Source organism: Suncus etruscus, chromosome 9 (assembly GCF_024139225.1).
Source record: "Suncus etruscus isolate mSunEtr1 chromosome 9, mSunEtr1.pri.cur, whole genome shotgun sequence".
Lineage (NCBI taxonomy): Eukaryota > Metazoa > Chordata > Mammalia > Eulipotyphla > Soricidae > Suncus > Suncus etruscus.
Window position 1 is genome coordinate 95,870,139 of NC_064856.1, and position 18,868 is coordinate 95,889,006.

General features: G+C 50.7%; 2 protein-coding genes across 2 annotated transcripts in view; one reads left to right on the top strand and one right to left on the bottom strand.

Moving 5' to 3' along the window:
• PEX16 (peroxisomal biogenesis factor 16) overlaps positions 1-18,868 on the bottom strand; it is a 561,216-nt gene that overhangs the window by 476,274 nt on the left and 66,074 nt on the right. The window lies entirely within an intron of this gene.
• Positions 8,365-18,868, top strand: part of CREB3L1 (cAMP responsive element binding protein 3 like 1) — a 39,398-nt gene continuing 28,894 nt past the window's right edge. The window contains exon 1 of the mRNA XM_049779990.1: positions 8,365-8,505. Coding sequence (XP_049635947.1) covers positions 8,404-8,505 — 102 coding nt within the window. The 5' untranslated portion in view covers positions 8,365-8,403. The remainder of the gene's footprint in view (positions 8,506-18,868) is intronic.

Here is an 18,868-nt window from a genome sequence, read left to right on the forward strand (position 1 = left end):
GATCCCTGGCATCCCATATGGTCCCCCAAGCACTGCCAGGAGTAATTTCTCAGCGCAGAGCCAGGATTAACCCCTGAGCATTATGAGGTGTGGCCATAAATAGATTAATTTAATTTAATTTAACTTAATAAAAACAAGCCTACAGTTAGGCACATGGGAGATTACTCACAAGGATCATCTCCTGCCACACCAGTCTCCTACCCTGACTCTGGCACTGCTGGATAGAACAGAACCACACCAGCCACTGCTCTGAACCATTGATTCAGGCTTCAGAGGGGCAGGACATATGCCTCTCATGCCAGAGGCCCTGAGTTTGAACCCCTATGCTGTATGGGTTCTGGAGCACAGTAGGGAATAATATATATATATACAGGCTCATTGTTCAGAAGCAGTTTGTCCTAAAGTCAGAGAAACATTCTCTCAAAAGGACAAGTTGGAGAAGGAGGGGCTGTGGGTGAATGAGGGGAGTGGGTGTTATTACTACCTCCACGCCTGAGTGTTTAAATAAAATAAAGCGCCCGAAGCTACCACCCACAGCGCCTCCCTCTGGGTAGTGCTTGGTATGTGGGCACACCCTTCCCTCCTGGTGCTTGCTCCCTGTCCTCCCCCGCAGGCCTGAGAGCCTTGATGCATGTGCTCCCCGAACCATTCTCTCTACTCCATCACTCTTGGGTACTCAGACCCCCACCCGACTTCTAGCTAGAGTCCATCTCGACACCCCCAGCCTCATGGACTCTGGAGATCTTCCACTTTTCTGGGCCTCAGGACTCTGTCTCTTTGCAAACATGCCCCTGAGCCCCAGAGAACCCCTTCTCCTGTGGCCTCCCCCCTCATTCCCCACATAGCTCTCTGGGCTGCTCCCTCCGACCACCACATTCATGGAGCTCCGCCATGTGCAGAAGCCCAAGGAAGATTCTACTCCTGCTCATTGTGGAAGGAGATGAGAAGCAGGTTCACAGCCGCATGTGGTTTTCTGCACAGATGGTGGGGATGCCTTCGAGGTGGAAACTGGCACCATTCTCCTCAGAGGCTCGCATAGGGTAGGTGGGGGGGCATAAACGAGGGAAAACATCTCCTGCAGAGGTCTCCACTCACCAAACACCCACGTGGAGCAGTGTGGACACCCCAGCCCCTATTTATGGCACATTGCTTTTAGCTAATTGATGCTCAGAGACCACAAGGAAAGGTTTCTCACGCACCAGGCCCACTTTTGCTTGTTGGAGGCCGGAATTGCCGTTTCAGAGCTGGCTAGGTGGACTAGTTGAGATATCTGAGAATGGCAGATTCAGAGACCCATCCTTGACTCGTTCCAGTTCCTGCTGAGCTACAAGATTTATTGACAGCCCAGACTGTCTTCCTGCCTCCTTGGGAAGCCACTTTCGGGCTCACCAAACCTTAGAGGTTGAGTAAAGCGAGACACGGGGGAAGGTGCTGAGGAAGAACTTAGCAAGTACAGGCCATCCTAGGCAGCGTCAGGCCTTCCCATCCTCTGCCCTTCTTCCTTGGCCCAGTCTGGCACTGCCAGTCCTAGGTGGGGCATATTTACAGGGAGTATCCGAGGATCCGGCACCACCAGGACTTACTGTGGCTAGAGCAAGGCCGGCTTGTGTTGATTTTTCTGTCTTTCCTTTAGACTTAGGGAGCCAAGGGTGGGGGAGCAGAAGACAGACTGCCTGAATGTATGTCTTCGGGGTAGGAACCCAGAACTTCTGGGCTTCCAGAAGCATCTTATTGCTGAGTTGATGCAGGTGTTTGGAGGTAGAAGAAAGAAGGTTGAGTTTGGAGCAAGACTGAAAGCAAAGCAGGAAGCGGGTGGGGCAGCTGCCAGTCAGCCAAGGGGCGGGTCTGTCTTTCGTCCCAAGATGGGACAGTAGAACTGAAATTCAGGGAAAAAGAAGCAAAAATAATTACCAAGAAAGGGAGCTGGAAAGGCGGCAAGTGTTTTTCTTAGTCCTTGAGAAATTCAGCCTTCTGAGAATTGGAGAGGGGGAAAAAAATTGATCTCTCATGCCCGTCTCCAAGGCAGTGGCTCCCAAGCTGGCATTGAAAGGTTCTGGAAGATCCTTATCCCAGTGAGCAAATCCAGTTCATCTGGGGTGAATGGAAAGATCACTGAGTAAGGGGGCCTGGAATTCCGAATTTCAGTTCTGTCTCTGCCCCCATTCAAGCTGGATGAACCAAGGCAATCTTCCTATGGCCCAGAGCCTTGGTTTTTTGGGCGTTTATGTTCGCATTTTAAATAATATTAATAAAGGAGGGATAAATGCCATAAACTCCAAGTACAGTGTTCTCATCTGCAAATTGGGGCTGGTGAGATCTTCATGTGACAGGAATTGTAAGTGCTATATTATTGTTTGGAGGGATGAAGAGGAAAGCCCTCTCCAAATACAAACTGATGGGACATCCTCACAAGCCAGTTCCAAGAATCAAGGGAGATAATGGAAGTAGTTAGTGCCTAGCACACAGCAAGCACACAATAAAAGTTTATGATGCTGGGGAAGTGGGGAAGGGAAGGAGCCAGAGATAGTGTCTAAAGTCTGTCCTTCCTCCTATATCACGCCCCCCCTCCTATTGGCTTCAGGTCTAGTCCAGTTGTATACACACACACACACACACACACACACACACACACACACACACACACACACACTCCTTATTGCAACCAGTGGCCCATTTTCAGGAGCCCCCCTCCCCCACTAGGGCCCAGGAAGTCAGGCTAATCTCCAGGATGAATATGTTTTTGTTTCTCAGAAGTTCCTGTTAGGTCTTGCCAAAGCTTTTTCCCTCGCGCCAGTCCAGACAAACAAGGCAGGTTGACTTTGGGCGACCTTCTCGCTGCCCCCCAGGGCCTGCCTACAGAGTGTCAACACTGGCCTTGCACCTTTTCCAAAGGCTTAGGGAAAATTTGAGTGCCAGGACCCCTTGGCAGGCAGGCCCTGCACCGCGCCAGAAAGATCCCTTTCTAAGGGAGGACCTACTGTGAACGGATCTGAAGAGGTCAGGGTGCTCTGGGGCATGGACCCTTCCCAGCTGATAGGTCTGAAAACTGAGAATCTGAGAAGAGCAGGAACTCCAGAGGTGCCTAGGGCTGACTGGCTCCAACCAAGCCCCTCACAGTTATAGACACACATGCAAGGATGCACAAACAAACACACACACACGTACACACAAAGGCACAAACAAACACACTACCCATATCCCTGCTCCCAGGAACCCCTAGCAGGAACCTCTCACCCTCCCCCTGATCTAGAATGTCCAGGGCCAGGCGGAAGCTTATCTGTGTCCTGTGCGTCACTACCTGGGTCGGATGTCTTCATGCATCTCATTTTACAGCTGGAACAGCTGCTGGACAGTCCCAGCCAGATGTTCCTAAGGCCATCACAGGAAGTCAACAATCTATGGCTCTGGACTTGAGTATTGGGGGAGTGTTTAAAGTGTTTAAAGACCCATTCATGGCTTTTTTTTCCTGCTCCCTCAGAATGGGGAGACAGAACCTGAGTGGAGTAAGGTGATGGAAGTAGGCCCAGGGAATGGCAGGAAGGGACCACATCTGTCCCAGATGAAGCAGAACTTTACACCTAGGACTTTACACCTGGTGAAAATCTCATTTTCTCTCCTGAGCCATCCTTAAGAGACCATCCAGAGGGACCAGAGTGATAGCACAGCAGTAAGGTATTTATGCCTTGCATGTGACCAACCTGGGACAGACTCAGGTTCTATCGCTGGCATCCCATATGGACCCCCCAACCCGGTCTTCCAGGAGTAACTTATGAGCACAGAGCCAGGAGAAACCCCTGAGAGCCACCGGGTGTGGCCCTGAAACAAGGAAGGAAGGAAGGAAGGAAGGAAGGAAGGAAGGAAGGAAGGAAGGAAGGAAGGAAGGAAGGAAGGAAGGAAGGAAGGAAGGAAGGAAGGTTTTAAAAAAATAAAAGACCATCCAGAGTGGGGCTGGAGAAATAGTACATTAGGTAGGGCTTTTGCCTTGCTTGTGGCTGACCTGGGTTCCCTCCCCAACACCCCATATGGTCGCCCAACCATCTAGTAGTGATTCCAGATGAAAAGTCAGGATTAAACCCTGACACTGCAGGGCGTGGCCTCAAAAAATAGAAAAATAAAATAAAGAGAACATCTAGAACTGACTCAAAGGATTTGAACTCAGGCTTTGCATGCAGGAGCCTTGGGTTCAATCACTCACACTACATGCTTCCCCAAGCACTAAGTAGGGAGTGCTCCCTAGCTGGTGTAGCCCCCAAAACAGAGAGGGGGAATGGTAAGCAGGTGTTGTTCGACCCCACTGGGCCTTTGACCTGCACTGGCCCATTTATTCCTGGGACTTCTACAGGGGAGTCTTGAGGTTTGGTCAGGTTGGAGGACTGGATTTGTAGGGTCATTGGGGATCACCACCCGTCTTCCACATTGCTGTTTCTCCCACTCAGGCCTCTTTCTCATTTTCTTTCCTCTCTGTTCTCTCTATCCAGAATATTTTTCCATTCATTTGCCCTCTAAATGCCTCTGAATTCTTCTCTCTGCTCACACACACTAGCCTCTGCACCCACAACGGCTGGCACATGGACTTTGCCATTACCTTCATCTCAGAAGAAAAAAATATAATAGAGCAGCAGGTAATGTGCTTGCCTTGCATACTGTAGACCTAGATTTAGTCTCCAGTATGATCCTCTGAATCCTACCAAGACTGATAACTTGAGCACAGAGCCAGGAGTAAACCCTGAATACCACCAGGTATGCCCATCCACTGTCCAAAAATGATCCTGCTTTCTTCCAGCTGGACAGTTCACTGCCCGGTGTCTATTCTCTTTTTCCCCCACTCTGCCCTCCAGGACTTCTCTCCAGAGAACCTTTCTCTCAGACTCTACAGGAGGAGCCGGAACCACTATGTCTCCCCAGGATTATTGCCGATGGTTTCCTGGGGTGTTCACCTGGGGAAGAATCAGGAAAGAGAAGACATTCTAATCCTATTTATCTGAAACTATATAATCTTCCCCAATCACTTAAATGGTGCCTGTGTCTCTAATTACAGAGCAGGCTGGGAGGAACACAGGCACAATTTCCAGCCAACCTCAGGCAGAGGGGCACTTCTCAGGCCGCTGGGGCTCCAGCTCAGGAGCCAGGACTCCAGACACCTGCTGTCATAGACTGGTTGTCGGCCCAGCCAGAGACCCCTCCCGCTCCCTCCATCCTGCTCTTCTTATCCACTCCCCATCCCTCCTCCTCATTCCTTCCTCCCTGTTCCCTCATTCCACTCTCTCTTTCTCATACCCTCCTCCCTACACCATGCTCCCTCCTCCCCACATCCTCCTCTCATTCCCTCCTCCTTGCTCCCTTTCCCCCATACCCCCCATCTTGTTTCCTCCTCCCAGCTCTCTGAGCAGGATCAATCACGTTCTCTACATAGGATCCTTGACAGAATGTCAAGGGCCAGAGAGTTAATACAAGGACTAAGGTGCTTGCCTTGCTTAACGTGCTGACAGCAGTTCAATCCCCAGCACAGTCTGTGGTCCTCTGAGCATCATGAGGAGAGATCCTTGAGCACAGAGTCAGGAGTAGCCGACAGAGTATAGCCCCAAAACAAAAACAAAAATAAACCAAAATCCCTCCTGCAACTACAGCTAGTTTTTTTTTGGGGGGGGTCACACCCGGCAGCACTCAGGGGTCACTCCTGGCTCCACACTCAGAAATCGCTCCTGGCAGGCTCGGGGGACCACCGATCTTCTGCATGAAAGGCAAACACCTTACCTCCATGCTATCTCTCCTGCCCCACAGCTAGTATTTTTTGTTTTGTTTTATTTTGGGGCCACACCAGACAATGCTCAGGAGTTGCTCTGGGCTCTGACTCACTGTTGGCGATACTTGAGGGACCCTGTGGGGTGCGGGATGGAACCCAAATTGGTCTCACACAAGGCAAGCATTTCATCCACTACGCTATCCCTCCAGCCCCTCCTGTTTGCATAATGCAGTTTCTAGAATCCAGCAGTCTGCCTTCCCAGAGCAAGGGCCATAATCCCAGCATCTCAGGGAGCACCCTCTCAGAAGGCCTGGGGACTAAGAGTCAGGTGACAGGCCCAAGGGTCAGAAACTCAAGGTCCAGAACTGTGTCTACTGGTCAGGAGGTGGGGGCAGTCCCAACAGCCCATCAGCTGTATCCTGCTCCCAGCTGGGCAGGAGCAGCCTTCAGTGACCCTGCAGAGAATCTGTGATGACATCTCTGCTTCTGAGAGGACTTTTGGTTCCTGACCTAATTAAAATCCCCAGACAAGGAGGACACACTTAATCCTATTAATGACTTCTGGGCAGGAAACAGGGGCCAGCCCCGAGCGGGTGTGTCTGCTGGAACCACCTCCATTTGTTCAGGTGCCTGCGGATTGTTTATCAACCCTTTCAAGAGATTAAGCTGGACTCCGGAGCAGGTCATTTAAGGGACCTGGGAGTGACCGGTGTCCATGAAGTGGGCAGATAGCCAGCACCTTGCTCTCTTGCTCATTCCAAGAACTAACCACTCCAATCCCCAATTTCTGGCTCTTCAGAACCAGAAGGGGGACTTGATGGTTTGCTGTGAAGACAGGGTCTGGCCTGGCCTCTTCTGCTCACCTGACCCTTTAATACACAGAAAACCTGGACACGGTCCTGGTCCTTAAGGATCTTGGCACCCAGAGAGGCCACAGGCATGTGAACAAGCAATGACAATCTCACATTAGACCCACTACAATGGAGGTAAGCACACAATGTTCTCCTGTGAATGTGTTGCAGAGAGAGTTTTATACCCCCATTAGTCGAGAAAAGCTTCCTGGGGCTGGAGAGATAGCACAGCAGTAGAGCGTTTGCCTTGCATGCAGCCAACACAGGACTGATGGTGGTTCGAATTCTGGCATCCCATATTGTCCCCAGAGCCTTCCAGGAGCAATTTCTGAGTGCAGTCAGGAGTAACCCCTGAGCAGTGCCGGGTGTGATCGAGAGAGAGAGAGAGAGAGAGAGAGAGAGAGAGAGAGAGAGAGAGAGAGAGAGAGAGAGAGAGAGAGAGAGAGAGAGAGAGAGAGAGAGAGAGGCTTCCTGGAGGAGGAGATGTGAGGAAATAAACTTCTTCACCAAATTTAGATACCCAGAGGGAATCCAGTAGAAATGGAACTCCCTGTCTCTAGCATTAAGACAGGAAGAATGGGAATAACTCAACTACCTGATGAATTGAGGGAAAAGATAAGCAAAAATTTTGGTAATTCCTCGGAGCCTGAGAGGTATTTGCTTTGCTAACCCTGGTTCAATCTCCTGTATCCCATATGGTCTATGAGCCAATTAGGAGTGGTTCCTGAGCATAGAATTAAGAGTAAGTCCTAATCACAGCTAAGTGTGTCAAAGAAAAGAAAGGAGGAAGGAAGGAAGGAAGGAAGGAAGGAAGGAAGGAAGGAAGGAAGGAAGGAAGGAAGGAAGGAAGGAAGGAAGGAAGGAAGGAAGGAAGGAAGGAAGGAAGGAAGGAAAGGAGGAAGAACAGAAGGAAGGGAGGGAGGGATGGAGGGAAGGAAGGAAGGAAGGAAGGAAGGAAGGAAGGAAGGAAGGAAGGAAGGAAGGAAGGAAGGAAGGAAGGAAGGAAGGAAGGAGGGAGGGAGGGAGGGAAGGGAAAGAAGGAAAGTCGAGAAAGAAAGGAAAGAAGAAAGAGAAAGAGAGAGAGAGAGAAAGAAAGAAAGAAAGAAAGAAAGAAAGAAAGAAAGAAAGAAAGAAAGAAAGAAAGAAAGAAAGAAAGAAAGAAAGAAAGAAAGAAAGAAAGAAAGAAAGAAAGAAAGAAAGAAAGGAAGGAAGGAAGACTAACAACAAAGACACCAAGATCTCAGTTCTTGGCTCCAGCTCGATTTTACTTGGAGCCCTTACCTGGAAGCATTCAGAAAACAATATATTGGCGAGGAAGACGTTCGAACCTGCAGCTGTCCCTTTAAAAGAGGGAGGAGCGAGCCATCGAGCCACGCCCACATCTCATTAATATGAAAACATCGTGCATACTGATGAGGGGGCGTGGCGCCCGGGCCAGCTGGGCTCAGCCGTCCGGGGCTCCCTCCCGGGCTCCCCGAGGAAACAGACAGAAGCTGCGCCGAGAGCGCTCGGAGCGCCCGCAGCCGTCCAGTCCCGGGGGAGCACTAGGCGCTCCCCCGCCCCCGGAGCCCGGGGTGCTCCTCTGGCCCTCCCCATGGAAGAAGCCAGCTGCGCGCACCCCGGAGGAGCCGGAGGAGGTGTGGGCTACGAGCCCGCGGTGTGCCCGGGGCCCCTGCGCCCAGCCCGCTCGGCTCCGCTGCCCTGAGGCTCCCCCACCCCGAGCCCCCCAAGGCCCGCCGACCCCGGCCCTGTCCTGTCCGCACCCCCACGTTGGCCAGCGTCCAGGCAGGAGCTCCGGGGCCCGGCGCGATGGACGCGGTGTTGGAGCCCTTCCCAGCCGACAGGCTGTTCCCGGGATCCAGTTTCCTGGACCTGGGGGACCTGAACGAGTCGGATTTCCTCAACAGTGCGGTAAGATCAGAGGTCTACGACCCCCCCCCCCTTGCACCCCATCTCGCGGCGCATCTAGGGGACCCCCACGCCCGGAGTGTCCAGGTTAGGGGAGACCCCAGAAGGTGTCACATGTGCTTGGAGCTCTGCGACTGGACACCGGGTCCCCGAACATCTTCCTAGGCCCCCAAATTTGCACCCCTAGCATGGGACACCCATGCATCTTCGCCCCCTGGGCCGCAGCCTTCTGCACGGAGGGGACGCCCGTCGAAGGGTCCACCCGATGCTTAGATGCTTAGAGCCCTGAGAATCGACACTCCCGCTGCCCACCATCCTCGTCCACATCTTTTTGTTTTATTTGGGTTTTGGTTTTTGGGTCACACCCAGCAGCGATCAGGGGTTACTCCTGGGCTCCATGCTCAGAAATCGCTCCTGGCAGGCTCGGGGGACCATATGGGATGCCGGGATTCGAACCACTGTCCTTCTGCATGCAAGGCAAACGCCTTGCCTTCATGCTATCTCTCCGGCCTCATGCCCACATCTTCTAAAGTGGCTGGACACCCACCCCTGGGGTCTGGGGCCACAGGTTTTCTTTCTCCGAAGGGCGCCCCCTTTAGGGCTTTTGCGGCTCGGTTTGGCTGCTGCTCTGTTGGGGGACACGAAATGGAGAGACCGAATACCACCCCCTGGGGAATGAACCCTCGGGAACTGGAGCCAGATTTGTTGGGGATACTGTCGCCATAGCCCAAGGGAGTCAGGCCTGAGTGCCCCCCAAGGAGGAGGGAACTGAGTGATGCTCAGCTGGTGAAGGGACCCCAAAGATCACTCCTGAGTGAGGGCTCCCCACATCTGCCTCCCGTAGTGGACTTTTCCTGCCTTTCTGCCTAGGACTGAGACTGTTAGGTTAGTCCTTCTCTCCTTTTTTTTTTTACCCCTCCCTCCCTAAGGAAACTTGGGCCTCTCTCTCTCTCTCTCTCTCTCTCTCTCTCTCTCTCTCTCTCTCTCTCTCTCTCTCTCTCTCTCTCTCTCTCTCTCTCTCTCTCTCTCGTTCCCCCCTCTCGTTCCCCCCCCTCTTAGGCTCAACCCTAGTGCTCAGCTTGGGATCTTGGGGGAGGGGCATAACTCCTCCATAACATGAAAAATATTTGCAGGACATGGTGGGACCAAAGCCCACCCTTCACACACACACACACACACACACACACACACACACACACACACACACACACATGCCATCTCTAGCCTTTCTTTACCTCCTGAGACTTGATAAATTTGATCCCATCAAAAACCAAGTACATACAACTATCAAGGATTGGGCCTCTTGTCGGGGACAGAGGACCTGGAGACCCCCGGGTGTTGCGTCTGGGATTATTCCACCTCCTTGTCCACTCTCTAAGGACAGGCCCTGGTCAGCAAACCCACTTGGGCAGGCTGGCCAACTGGAAGAGGGGAGAAGGCTTATACTGGCCACGGGAGAATTCTAGCTTCTGGTCTGCCCCACAGTGTGAGTCTGAACCATGCATGCCGTGACGTCTCCCTCTGGGCCTCAGCTTTCTGGTCAGTGAAATGGAGAGAGAGTGGCTGGAGTCTTTCTAAGGATAGGCTGGCACTGATCCTAGGATGAAAGTGGCACGGATCTGGGATTCCATCCACCCTCTCTGGAGCTACTGAGGGAAGGAGGGAGGTGGGAAGAGATGAGGATTCCTTCGAGCTTAAACGCTTGTAGGGTGCATGTGGGGGTTGAGGTGTGGTCGACTGAGGTCCCTTTGAGATGCCCTCAGCTCCGCACTGTGTGAGCTGAACTTTCTTCTGAATGAACTCTGCTGCCTGAAGCCTCTTCCTACCCCCTCCATCTAGCCTAGAAACCCCAAGATGCTCTCCTGGGCCTGGGTCCAGGGCAGAAAAGGAGACTTGAGGAGACACTGATATTCAGGCAGGAGTGAAAACAGGAGTGAAAACCCTGCTGGAGAAGTGCCTGACCTTGGAGGCAGGGTGAGGAGGGAGAGAAAGAATGTTTGAGGATGGGAGCAAGTAGAGAGGATTCCTGGATTGGGTGCTGGGAAAGGGGGTTCTTGTTGAGTTCTAGTTATTAACTATGGGCTAAACTATGACTATGAGCTTAGTGAGTTTGCCTCCTTTGGGCCTCAGTTCCCTTCTCTGAAAAAAAAAAAAAACAAAAAAAAAAAAAACAGAACTTTAGGCCCTGCTTCAGAAAGGTGTGTGGAGGTTCCATGAGGAAATGAATGTTAAGTTGACCATAGAACAGAGCATTCCAGAGCTAACTTGCTCCGGAGTGTTGAGGGGCTGAAGGAACCCTGAACCACTTAGTTTTCATCTCAGGGTCTTTTTGTAAGAGTCTCAGAACCCCTCAGACCTACACCCACACCCATCCCAGCTTCCTCTTCATCCTGCATGAAGATTGGAAAGTTCCAGAGTTAAATTTGCAGAGATGGACTGCTAAGTGTGGAAGGGAGAGACTATTTGCTCTCTTTCTCTCCTCCAGATAGAGGATGAAAAGAAAAAAGAAAATCGCGTGCTTGGTTGGCTCTGTGCAAAATTCTAAAACTCAAAGCTCGCTCACCCCGACTATCACCACTTGAGAAACCCATGTTCCATGGGACAGAGTCTGGAGCGTGGGCAGGCTGAGTGGAGTGGGGTGTCCTTTCTATGATTTCTGTGATTCTTAGAGACCCCCCTCAGAGGGTCATCTTTTCTGCCAGATGTCAGGCCAACACCTTCCCCTCCCCACTCTCCCACAGTTTCTGTGCTTCTTCCCTGTCCTGTGACCCCTTGGTCTCTAGGCAGGTAGGAGATCTGGAACCCTGGGAGTTGAGATCAAGGCCCCAGGAAGATCAGGTCCTGTCTCCAGGAAGACAGGAGGTCTGTGTGCCTCCAGCCCACCCTCTTCTGGCTCTGGGGAGGGTGTGACTGTGGTATCTTGAGAGAGAAATGGCTCTGAATCCCAGAGAAGCCCCAGCTGTGTGGGGCGTGGGGCGCAAGAGGAGGAGGAGGAAGAGGGGCCTCTTGTTGTCTCACAGGGGAGCAGCAGGAAGCTGCAAGGATGTTTGCCCAGCAAACTCATTCACCTCAGCAGCTGGGGATGCCAGGTGTAGGGACAACCCGACCAGGGTGCTGCCCAGAGAAAGTCGGGCTTAGGGCTGAACCTGGTTCCCCAGGTCCCCATCCTGGCATTTCCTGAGCTAATTGGGGTAACAAAGAACCCTCCTACTCCCCCACCCCTATCCCACCTTTGGGAGATTTGGAAGATTAAAGAAGTATGTGCTTTGGGGGTGTTCTGATGGCTGTGTGTGGGCCTTAAACACTTTGTGACCAAGGGAATTAGTTGTATGCATGTGTGTTTCTCTTTAAGTTCCCACCAACAGGAAACTGGACCCTAGGGTCCAGGCCTTATGGCCTTCTAGTGAAATTCACTAGAAAAGAGGGAAAGGAAAAGAATGAATGGGAGCTCAGATCACTGGGCTTCTCCCTAGATCCTCCTCCTCCTCCTCCTCCAGAACCTTTAGTTAGCTTGGGAAAGGCTTTTAGTTTAGTTTTGGTTCTGGTTGTATCTCAGGGACACAAGCTCCTTGAGGACTGGGTTTTATCTGTCAGATTGCTCAGATTGGACCCTCAGTGCCCTAGCCCAGGCTTGGCACAAAGTATTCCTTCACCCATCCACTACTGATGAATGAATGAATGAATGAATGAATGAATGAAGAGCCCTGGGCCAGATGAGAAAACAAAAAAGTTCTTCAGCTCATCTACTTGTGTCCCTCAGGGTCTTGCCGCCTACACTGTCCGGCATTCAGGCCTGACTCCCCGGAGGTTCCAAGGCTTTGAGTCTCTCCCATTCTGTAGTTCATATCCCTGCAGCCTGGGAAAAGTTGGCCAAGCTCCCACAAGATTGGAAATTGAGGTTTAGACCTTAGGCTTTAGCATTGATTCTTAGGCACCCATCTTTACTGGTTTTCACTTCTTCAAATTGTATAGAGCTCCTGAATCAACACTTATCCTGTTCTGCCTCGATCCTTTTACACATGGTATTTGTGCCATTGAGAATGTTTTCCTTTTACTTCTTGCCATCTCTTCCTTTTTGGTTCAAAGGCCATATGTCTAGAGAAACCTGTTTGTCCTCCTGAAGTGGGACACCTTCTCCTCACTATTTTTCTCTTTGTTTTCCGACTTCTGCATAAGTCTCATCCAAGTCTGCAGTTCTTTTATTAGCTTCAGGACATTTCCTCCAGGAGAAAATTCAACAAGAGCAGAGAGACTGTTAAGTTTGGTTCAATTGGTCTGGACTGACCCCTGAACCACAAATATAAAGATAGTAAAATCTTTCTGCATGCAGCAGACCAAACTGAGAAGGGTTCAGAGGAGCTGATTTGTCCAACTCCCCAATGACCAGCATGGCCTGCTTGAGTGAAATGGGCCCCAGATACAGGTCAAACAGGTAGTGGACTTTGCCTTGCTGTAAGAATTTCCTGTATTTGTAAAGAAAGTGACTTGAGAACCAGGATGTCCCTATAAGGGAAGGGAAAGTGGGTTTAAAAGTTGACCTTGGGGTCGGATAGATAGCACAGGGGTAGGGCTTTTGCCTTGTATGCAGCTGACCTGGGAGGGACCCAATTCAATTCCTGGCATTCCATATGGTCCCCTAGCCTGCCAGGGGTGATTTCTGAGAACACTTCCGGATGTGGCCCAAAAATAAATAAATAAATAAAGTTTTTCAAAAAAAAAAACCGGAGCCGATAGCACAGTGGTAGGTGTTTGCCTTGCATGCATCTGACCCAGGACGGATCTTGGTTCAATCCCCGGTATCCCAAGCCAGGAGCAATTTCTGAGAACATAGCCAGGAGTAATCCCTGAACATCACCGAGTGTGGCCAAAAACCAAACAAACAAATAAATAAATACATAAATAAAAATAAAAGTCAGCCTCACCTAAGCAGATCAGCTCCATGGGAGATGGGGGAAAAAGAAAAAAAGACAGAGATAGTACAGGGATTGAGTCACATAATAAATAGCATGTGGACAACTTTGAAGCCACAGTGGTCTCCCAAGCATTGTGGTTCAGGTACCCCCATCCATAGGGTCAGAGCATCCTTGAAGCCCTAAATTAAATTACTGGGAAGACCCCCAGACATTCTGAACTCCCCCGCCCAATAAAGAGGTCTGAATGTTCAAAAATTGTACTAATTCCAAAAGAGATCTGGGAAGCTAGAGGCCTAGCCAATATTGAGAGTGATGGAAATATTGAACCCTACAAAAAGATTACCTATACCCCAGCCTCCCTGGATTAACCAGGGCACAGCTAGGGAATGGAGGTGTAGTTTAGAAGTGAGAGCACAGGCCTGGCTGCTATTGGCCCTGGGTTCAACCTCTGGTACTGAAGGAAAAAAAAAAATTGAGCCCTACTGGACATCGAAGGAACACCCAGGCTGTGCCAGGAATCCTAGGTTGAAAAAGACACACCCAGGTTTCCAGCTGCCTCAGCTATGTAAGAGGAGAGAGAAGGACCTGCCATGCTGGGAGCTGAAGGGGAATTTCTGGAGAGGTACCCCCATATCCTTCCTCTGCCCCAACACCCTCACCCCATTTGCCAGTAGACATTTCCAGAGCCTTGCTCCTTTTGTGGGGTTTAGAGATAAGCGAACAAATTTGGCAGACAGCTCTACTCTGTTCTCAGAAAGTGGTTCCTGAGGACTCTGTGGAGATTGGCATAGAGCAGGGGTCTCAAACTCGAGGCCCGAGGGCCGTTTGTGGCCCTCCGTACAACATTTTGTGGCCCTGCCCTAGAGGAATCTTTTTTTGTTTTGTTTTGTTTTAGTTGTTTGGGTCACACCCCCCAATGTTCAAGGCTTACTACTGACTTTGCACTCAAGGATCACCCCGACTTTGCCTCCTGCGGCTCCCGGGTAAATTGAGTTTGAGACCCCTGGCATAGAGGAATCTACTCGGTTGTGCATCTTCCGGTTTCAGCTTGGCTCTCAGGGGTGAGGTCAGGTCTCAGTTTTCAAGGACCTTTGCATCCACCCCATATCATTGTCCTCTAAGGGCACAGTGACTGCCCACAACCCACAGGAGAAGCCCCCTACTTCCCATCTCCGGGAGGTAGCTCAGCCACCCTGAGAACTTGGATCTTTGCCTTTTCCAAGAGTCCCCAGGAAAGGTCAGCCTGTGGAGCCTAGCTGGCATGGCAACTATGACAGGAGAAGCAGGGACCAGGGCATGGAGAACAGCCTCTCTCCAGCCTTCTCCTCTCAAGACTGGATACTGAGATGCTCCCAGAACCCCCCTCTCTGGGACCTGGCTGGCCCCTGAAGCTCCCTCAAGAAACCAGCTCCAGATGCTAAGGAACAAGCTGTTCTAGAAGTCTCCGACACTGAGGGAGGACCCAGAGGGAGGAAGAAGATTTGGGGTGGAGTTTAGACCAGGAGCTGGCTGGAACACTCTGTAACCCCCATGAGCAGGCTAGGAGAAGCCAGAGGAAGTGGCAGGACCTTTAACCAGGACTGGGGTGGGGGAGGCAGGGTTGAGAGTGCTGGGTTAGGTGGAAGCTAGAAGAGTAGAAATAAATCATAGAACTCTTGAGCAGCAGAGAAAAATGTGTTTCTGGTGTGGATCTCCTGAGAATCCTCATAGCCTGAGATCCCCATAGCCCAGAAACACCATCGCCAACAGACATAGCCACCCCTCCCCACCTCCTCTGCTGGCTTCCACGTGTCCCCCTTTTACCCTCCTGGGACAGAGCCCTCACCCCCAGACACCCTAGTGCCCTCACCCCAGCACCCTGGCTGGGTCCTTGGCTTTGGACTCCCTGACTCTTGACCCAGGAGCCATCACACAGCCCCGAGTGACTTACACATCTGTGTGGTCCCTCTTAACAGCTGGATAGAGGCAGCTGCCCCTCTTCCCCTTCCCGTTCCCCTTCCCCTTCCAGAGAATTACAAAAATGAAAGCAGTCAAGCCAGGCAAGGCAGGCTCCTTGGGGCTCTCAGAGAGAGGAGAGCCAGAAAGAAGTTTAAAGCAGGCCTGAGGGCCAGGAAGATAGTTCAATGGGTTGGAGTGCAGGTTTTGCATGCGCGAGGCCAAGGTTTGATCCCCAGCATCACTGCAATGTCCCTAAAAATAGCCAGAGCCACTTCTCAAGAGTACTGCATCAGTATTACCCCAGTACCATAGGTTGTGGACCTTCCCAAAAAGATATGTAAAAAAAATTACAGGATTGAAGGACTGCTCGATGGGCAGAATGCTTCCTGTGCATGCTTGTGTTTGAACCCTGGCACTGCATGGCCCCCTGAGCATCAACAAGATGGTCCATAAATCCAGAACCTAAATAAAATTAAGCTTTCATGAGGAAATCTATTTGGAGATAGGAAAGCCCAACCTTTGTTTCTGTTCTCCCCTGGAACAGTCTCATCTTCCTAACTGGCTTTGTTTGGCCGGGAGCAAACGTCTTCCCCATTGGGCTTCCATCTCCTCAGGATTGACCCTTACTGAGAGCAAGGAGGCAGGGAGTCTATTGCTTTGGTCTCTTTCCATCACTGAAGTTCAATCCCTGGTGCTTAGGAGCTCCTTGTTGGCTGGCTGGCTGGAGGGAGGAACAGGAAAGGAGGGATGGGTCAGAGACTGGCAGGGGCAATGGTGGAGGGATAATAAGTGATTCGGTGGGTGGACAATAGTGGGACAAAGGCCACTTTCGGCAGAACTGTCCTCTTTTTTCTTTTTTTTTTTTAAGTGGATTTTATTTATTTATTCAAGTAGTGAGCCTGAAACAAATTCCCACATCCACCTTTCACTTTGCTACAATAGCCCTTTCTATTATGAAATACATTGTATACATAAAAGAATACAAATTATTTCTAAAGAATAATAAGAGGGTTACCGGCACTCACTTTCCAGCTGAAGATCTAGACAGAACTCTGAATAGCCCGTTCGTTTAAAGTGCGGGAGTTGGGGAAGAGGCAGACGACCTGTGAAGTGCCAAATTCCCTGTACCCTGGACTAATTCCCTCAGAAAGCCCCCAAACCCATAGTTCTAAGCCCCTGGCCACACAGTACATCTCTTTTTTTTTTTTTTCTTTTTTGGTTTTTGGGTCACACCCAGCGGCACTCAGGGGTTACTCCTGGTTCTGCGCTCAGAAATCTCTCCTGGCAGGCATGGGGGACCATATGGCCATATGGGCTGCTGGGATTAGAACCACCTTTCATCCTGGATTGGCTGTGTGCAAGGCAAAAGCCCTACCGCTGTGCTATCTCTGCGGCCTCTTAACAAGCACTGGCACATTCTCTGGGGACAGGCTCTGGGACTGTTTATTGGTCAGTGTTTGCCCTGCTCAGCTCCAGAACCAGCCCTAGACAGGCAGTGTCTTCACCCCTCTGAGCTCATTTTCCTAATCCACAAAGGAGGCATAACAGCAGAACAAGGGGGTTCTTTTGGTTTGGAGGCCACACCTGGTGGTGTTCAGAGCTTACTCCTGGATCTGTGCTCAGAATCACTCCTGGAAGGCTCAGGGGACCAAGTACAGTCAGTGCCCTCCCTTCTGTGTTCTTTCTCCAACCTCAGAATTTGGGATTGAAGACTCAATTAGATGATCTTGTTGAGGACCCAGCACAGTGCCTGGCAGCACATCCTGGGGTGTTTTTTGCATGACGCCACCTGGAAGGCAGAGCCCGGCGCTGGCAGCTAGCAGGACAGTGTTTCGTCACCTGTTTCACTGGTGAGCACGAAGTTTAGGGACTTGATTTCCCTGTCAATCTGACCTCTCCAGAGCAGAAACGGGCTTTTGGGTGAACTTTAAGGAAACCAAGTTCCTTCTGTCTTTTGGGTATCAGAAGAGGGAAGCCCAAGGATGAAACAAAACTGCAGATCCATCTGTCCAGTGCATTGAGAGAGGGGGAGGCAAGTTTTCATCTGGGCCTCTACTGGATACCTTGATTGTTCCTTCAACACGCTGGTCTAGTCACAAATGCTGGGAGCAGGGGCCAGAGAGATGGAATGGAGGTAAGGCGTTTGCCTTCCATGCAGAAGGTCATTGGTTCAAATCCTGGCATCCCATATGGTTCCCCGTGCCTGCCAGGAGCGATTTCTGAGTGTGGAGCCAGGAGTAACCCCTGAGCACTGCCGGGTGTGACCCAAAAAAACAAAAAAAAAAAACTAAAAAAAAAAACAACAACAACAAATGCTGGGAGCAAGGGAGATCACATTTTTACTGTGTACAAGGTCTGAGTTTTATCACCAGCACCAACTGGGTGTGGTCTCTCTATTAAATAATAATCATAATCAGGGCCCCCAAAAATAGTATGGTGGATAAGGCACTTGCCTCACAGGTAGCACAGTCTGGATACCTTCCTCAGCATTCCATATGGTTGGGGGCAGAGAAATAGCATGGAGGTAAGGTGTTTGCCTTGCTTGCAGAAGGTCAGTGGTTCAAATCCCAGCATCCCATATGGTCCCCCAAGCCTGTCAGGAGCGATTTCTGAGCACTGCTGGTGTGACCCCCAAAAAAAAAGCATTCCATATGATTCCCTGAACACCACCCAGAGTGATTCCTAATTGCAAAGTCAGGAGTAACTCGGTGTGACATAGTAAGTAAATAAATAAAATCAGATCAAAGAGAGAGTACAGGGATTAAGTTCTTGCCTTACATGCAGCTGACCTGGTTCAAACCCCAGCACCACATCATGGATCTCCAGACAGAGCTAAGAATAATCCCTGAGTATCTTCGGGTATGACTCCAAACCAAACAATAACAACAATACTACTACTTGGGACCCAGAGAGATAGCTCAAGGCTGAGTTTTGCTCTTTTGGAGGCCATCCCATGGTCTCCTGAGCACCAGCAAAAGTGATCTTAAGCACAGAGCTAGTACCACCACTAGCTGTAACTCAGGAAACTAAAACTAAACTAAACTAAAACATTCCCTCCTAGAGCACAAGTCCTGCATTGGAACTTGAGTTGAAATTCCAACTCCAGCGCCACCCCTTGTTAACTGAAAGTTGCTTGAATTTGAAACTGGGCTTCTGTTTCCTCAGCCACAAAATGACATCCCTAAGGGCACGTACCTTCTCTCTGAAGCATAAGTGAGATCCCGTGTGGTAGGAGCTGGAAAGCACCTAACACATAAATATTAGCTCTCATAGGGACTGGAGAAATAGCACAGCCTTGCACTTGCCTTGCACATACCTGATCCAGCTTCAAGCCCTACTATCCCATAGAGTCAGTCCCCCAAGCACCAAGAGGAATAATTCCTAAGTGCAGAGCCAAGAGCAAGCCCTGAGCATTGCCGCTTGTGCATATTCACCCCACTCTATCCCACCCCGCCACCAAAATAATATTAGTGGGCCTGGAGAGATAGCACAGCAGCATTTGCCTTGCAAGCAGC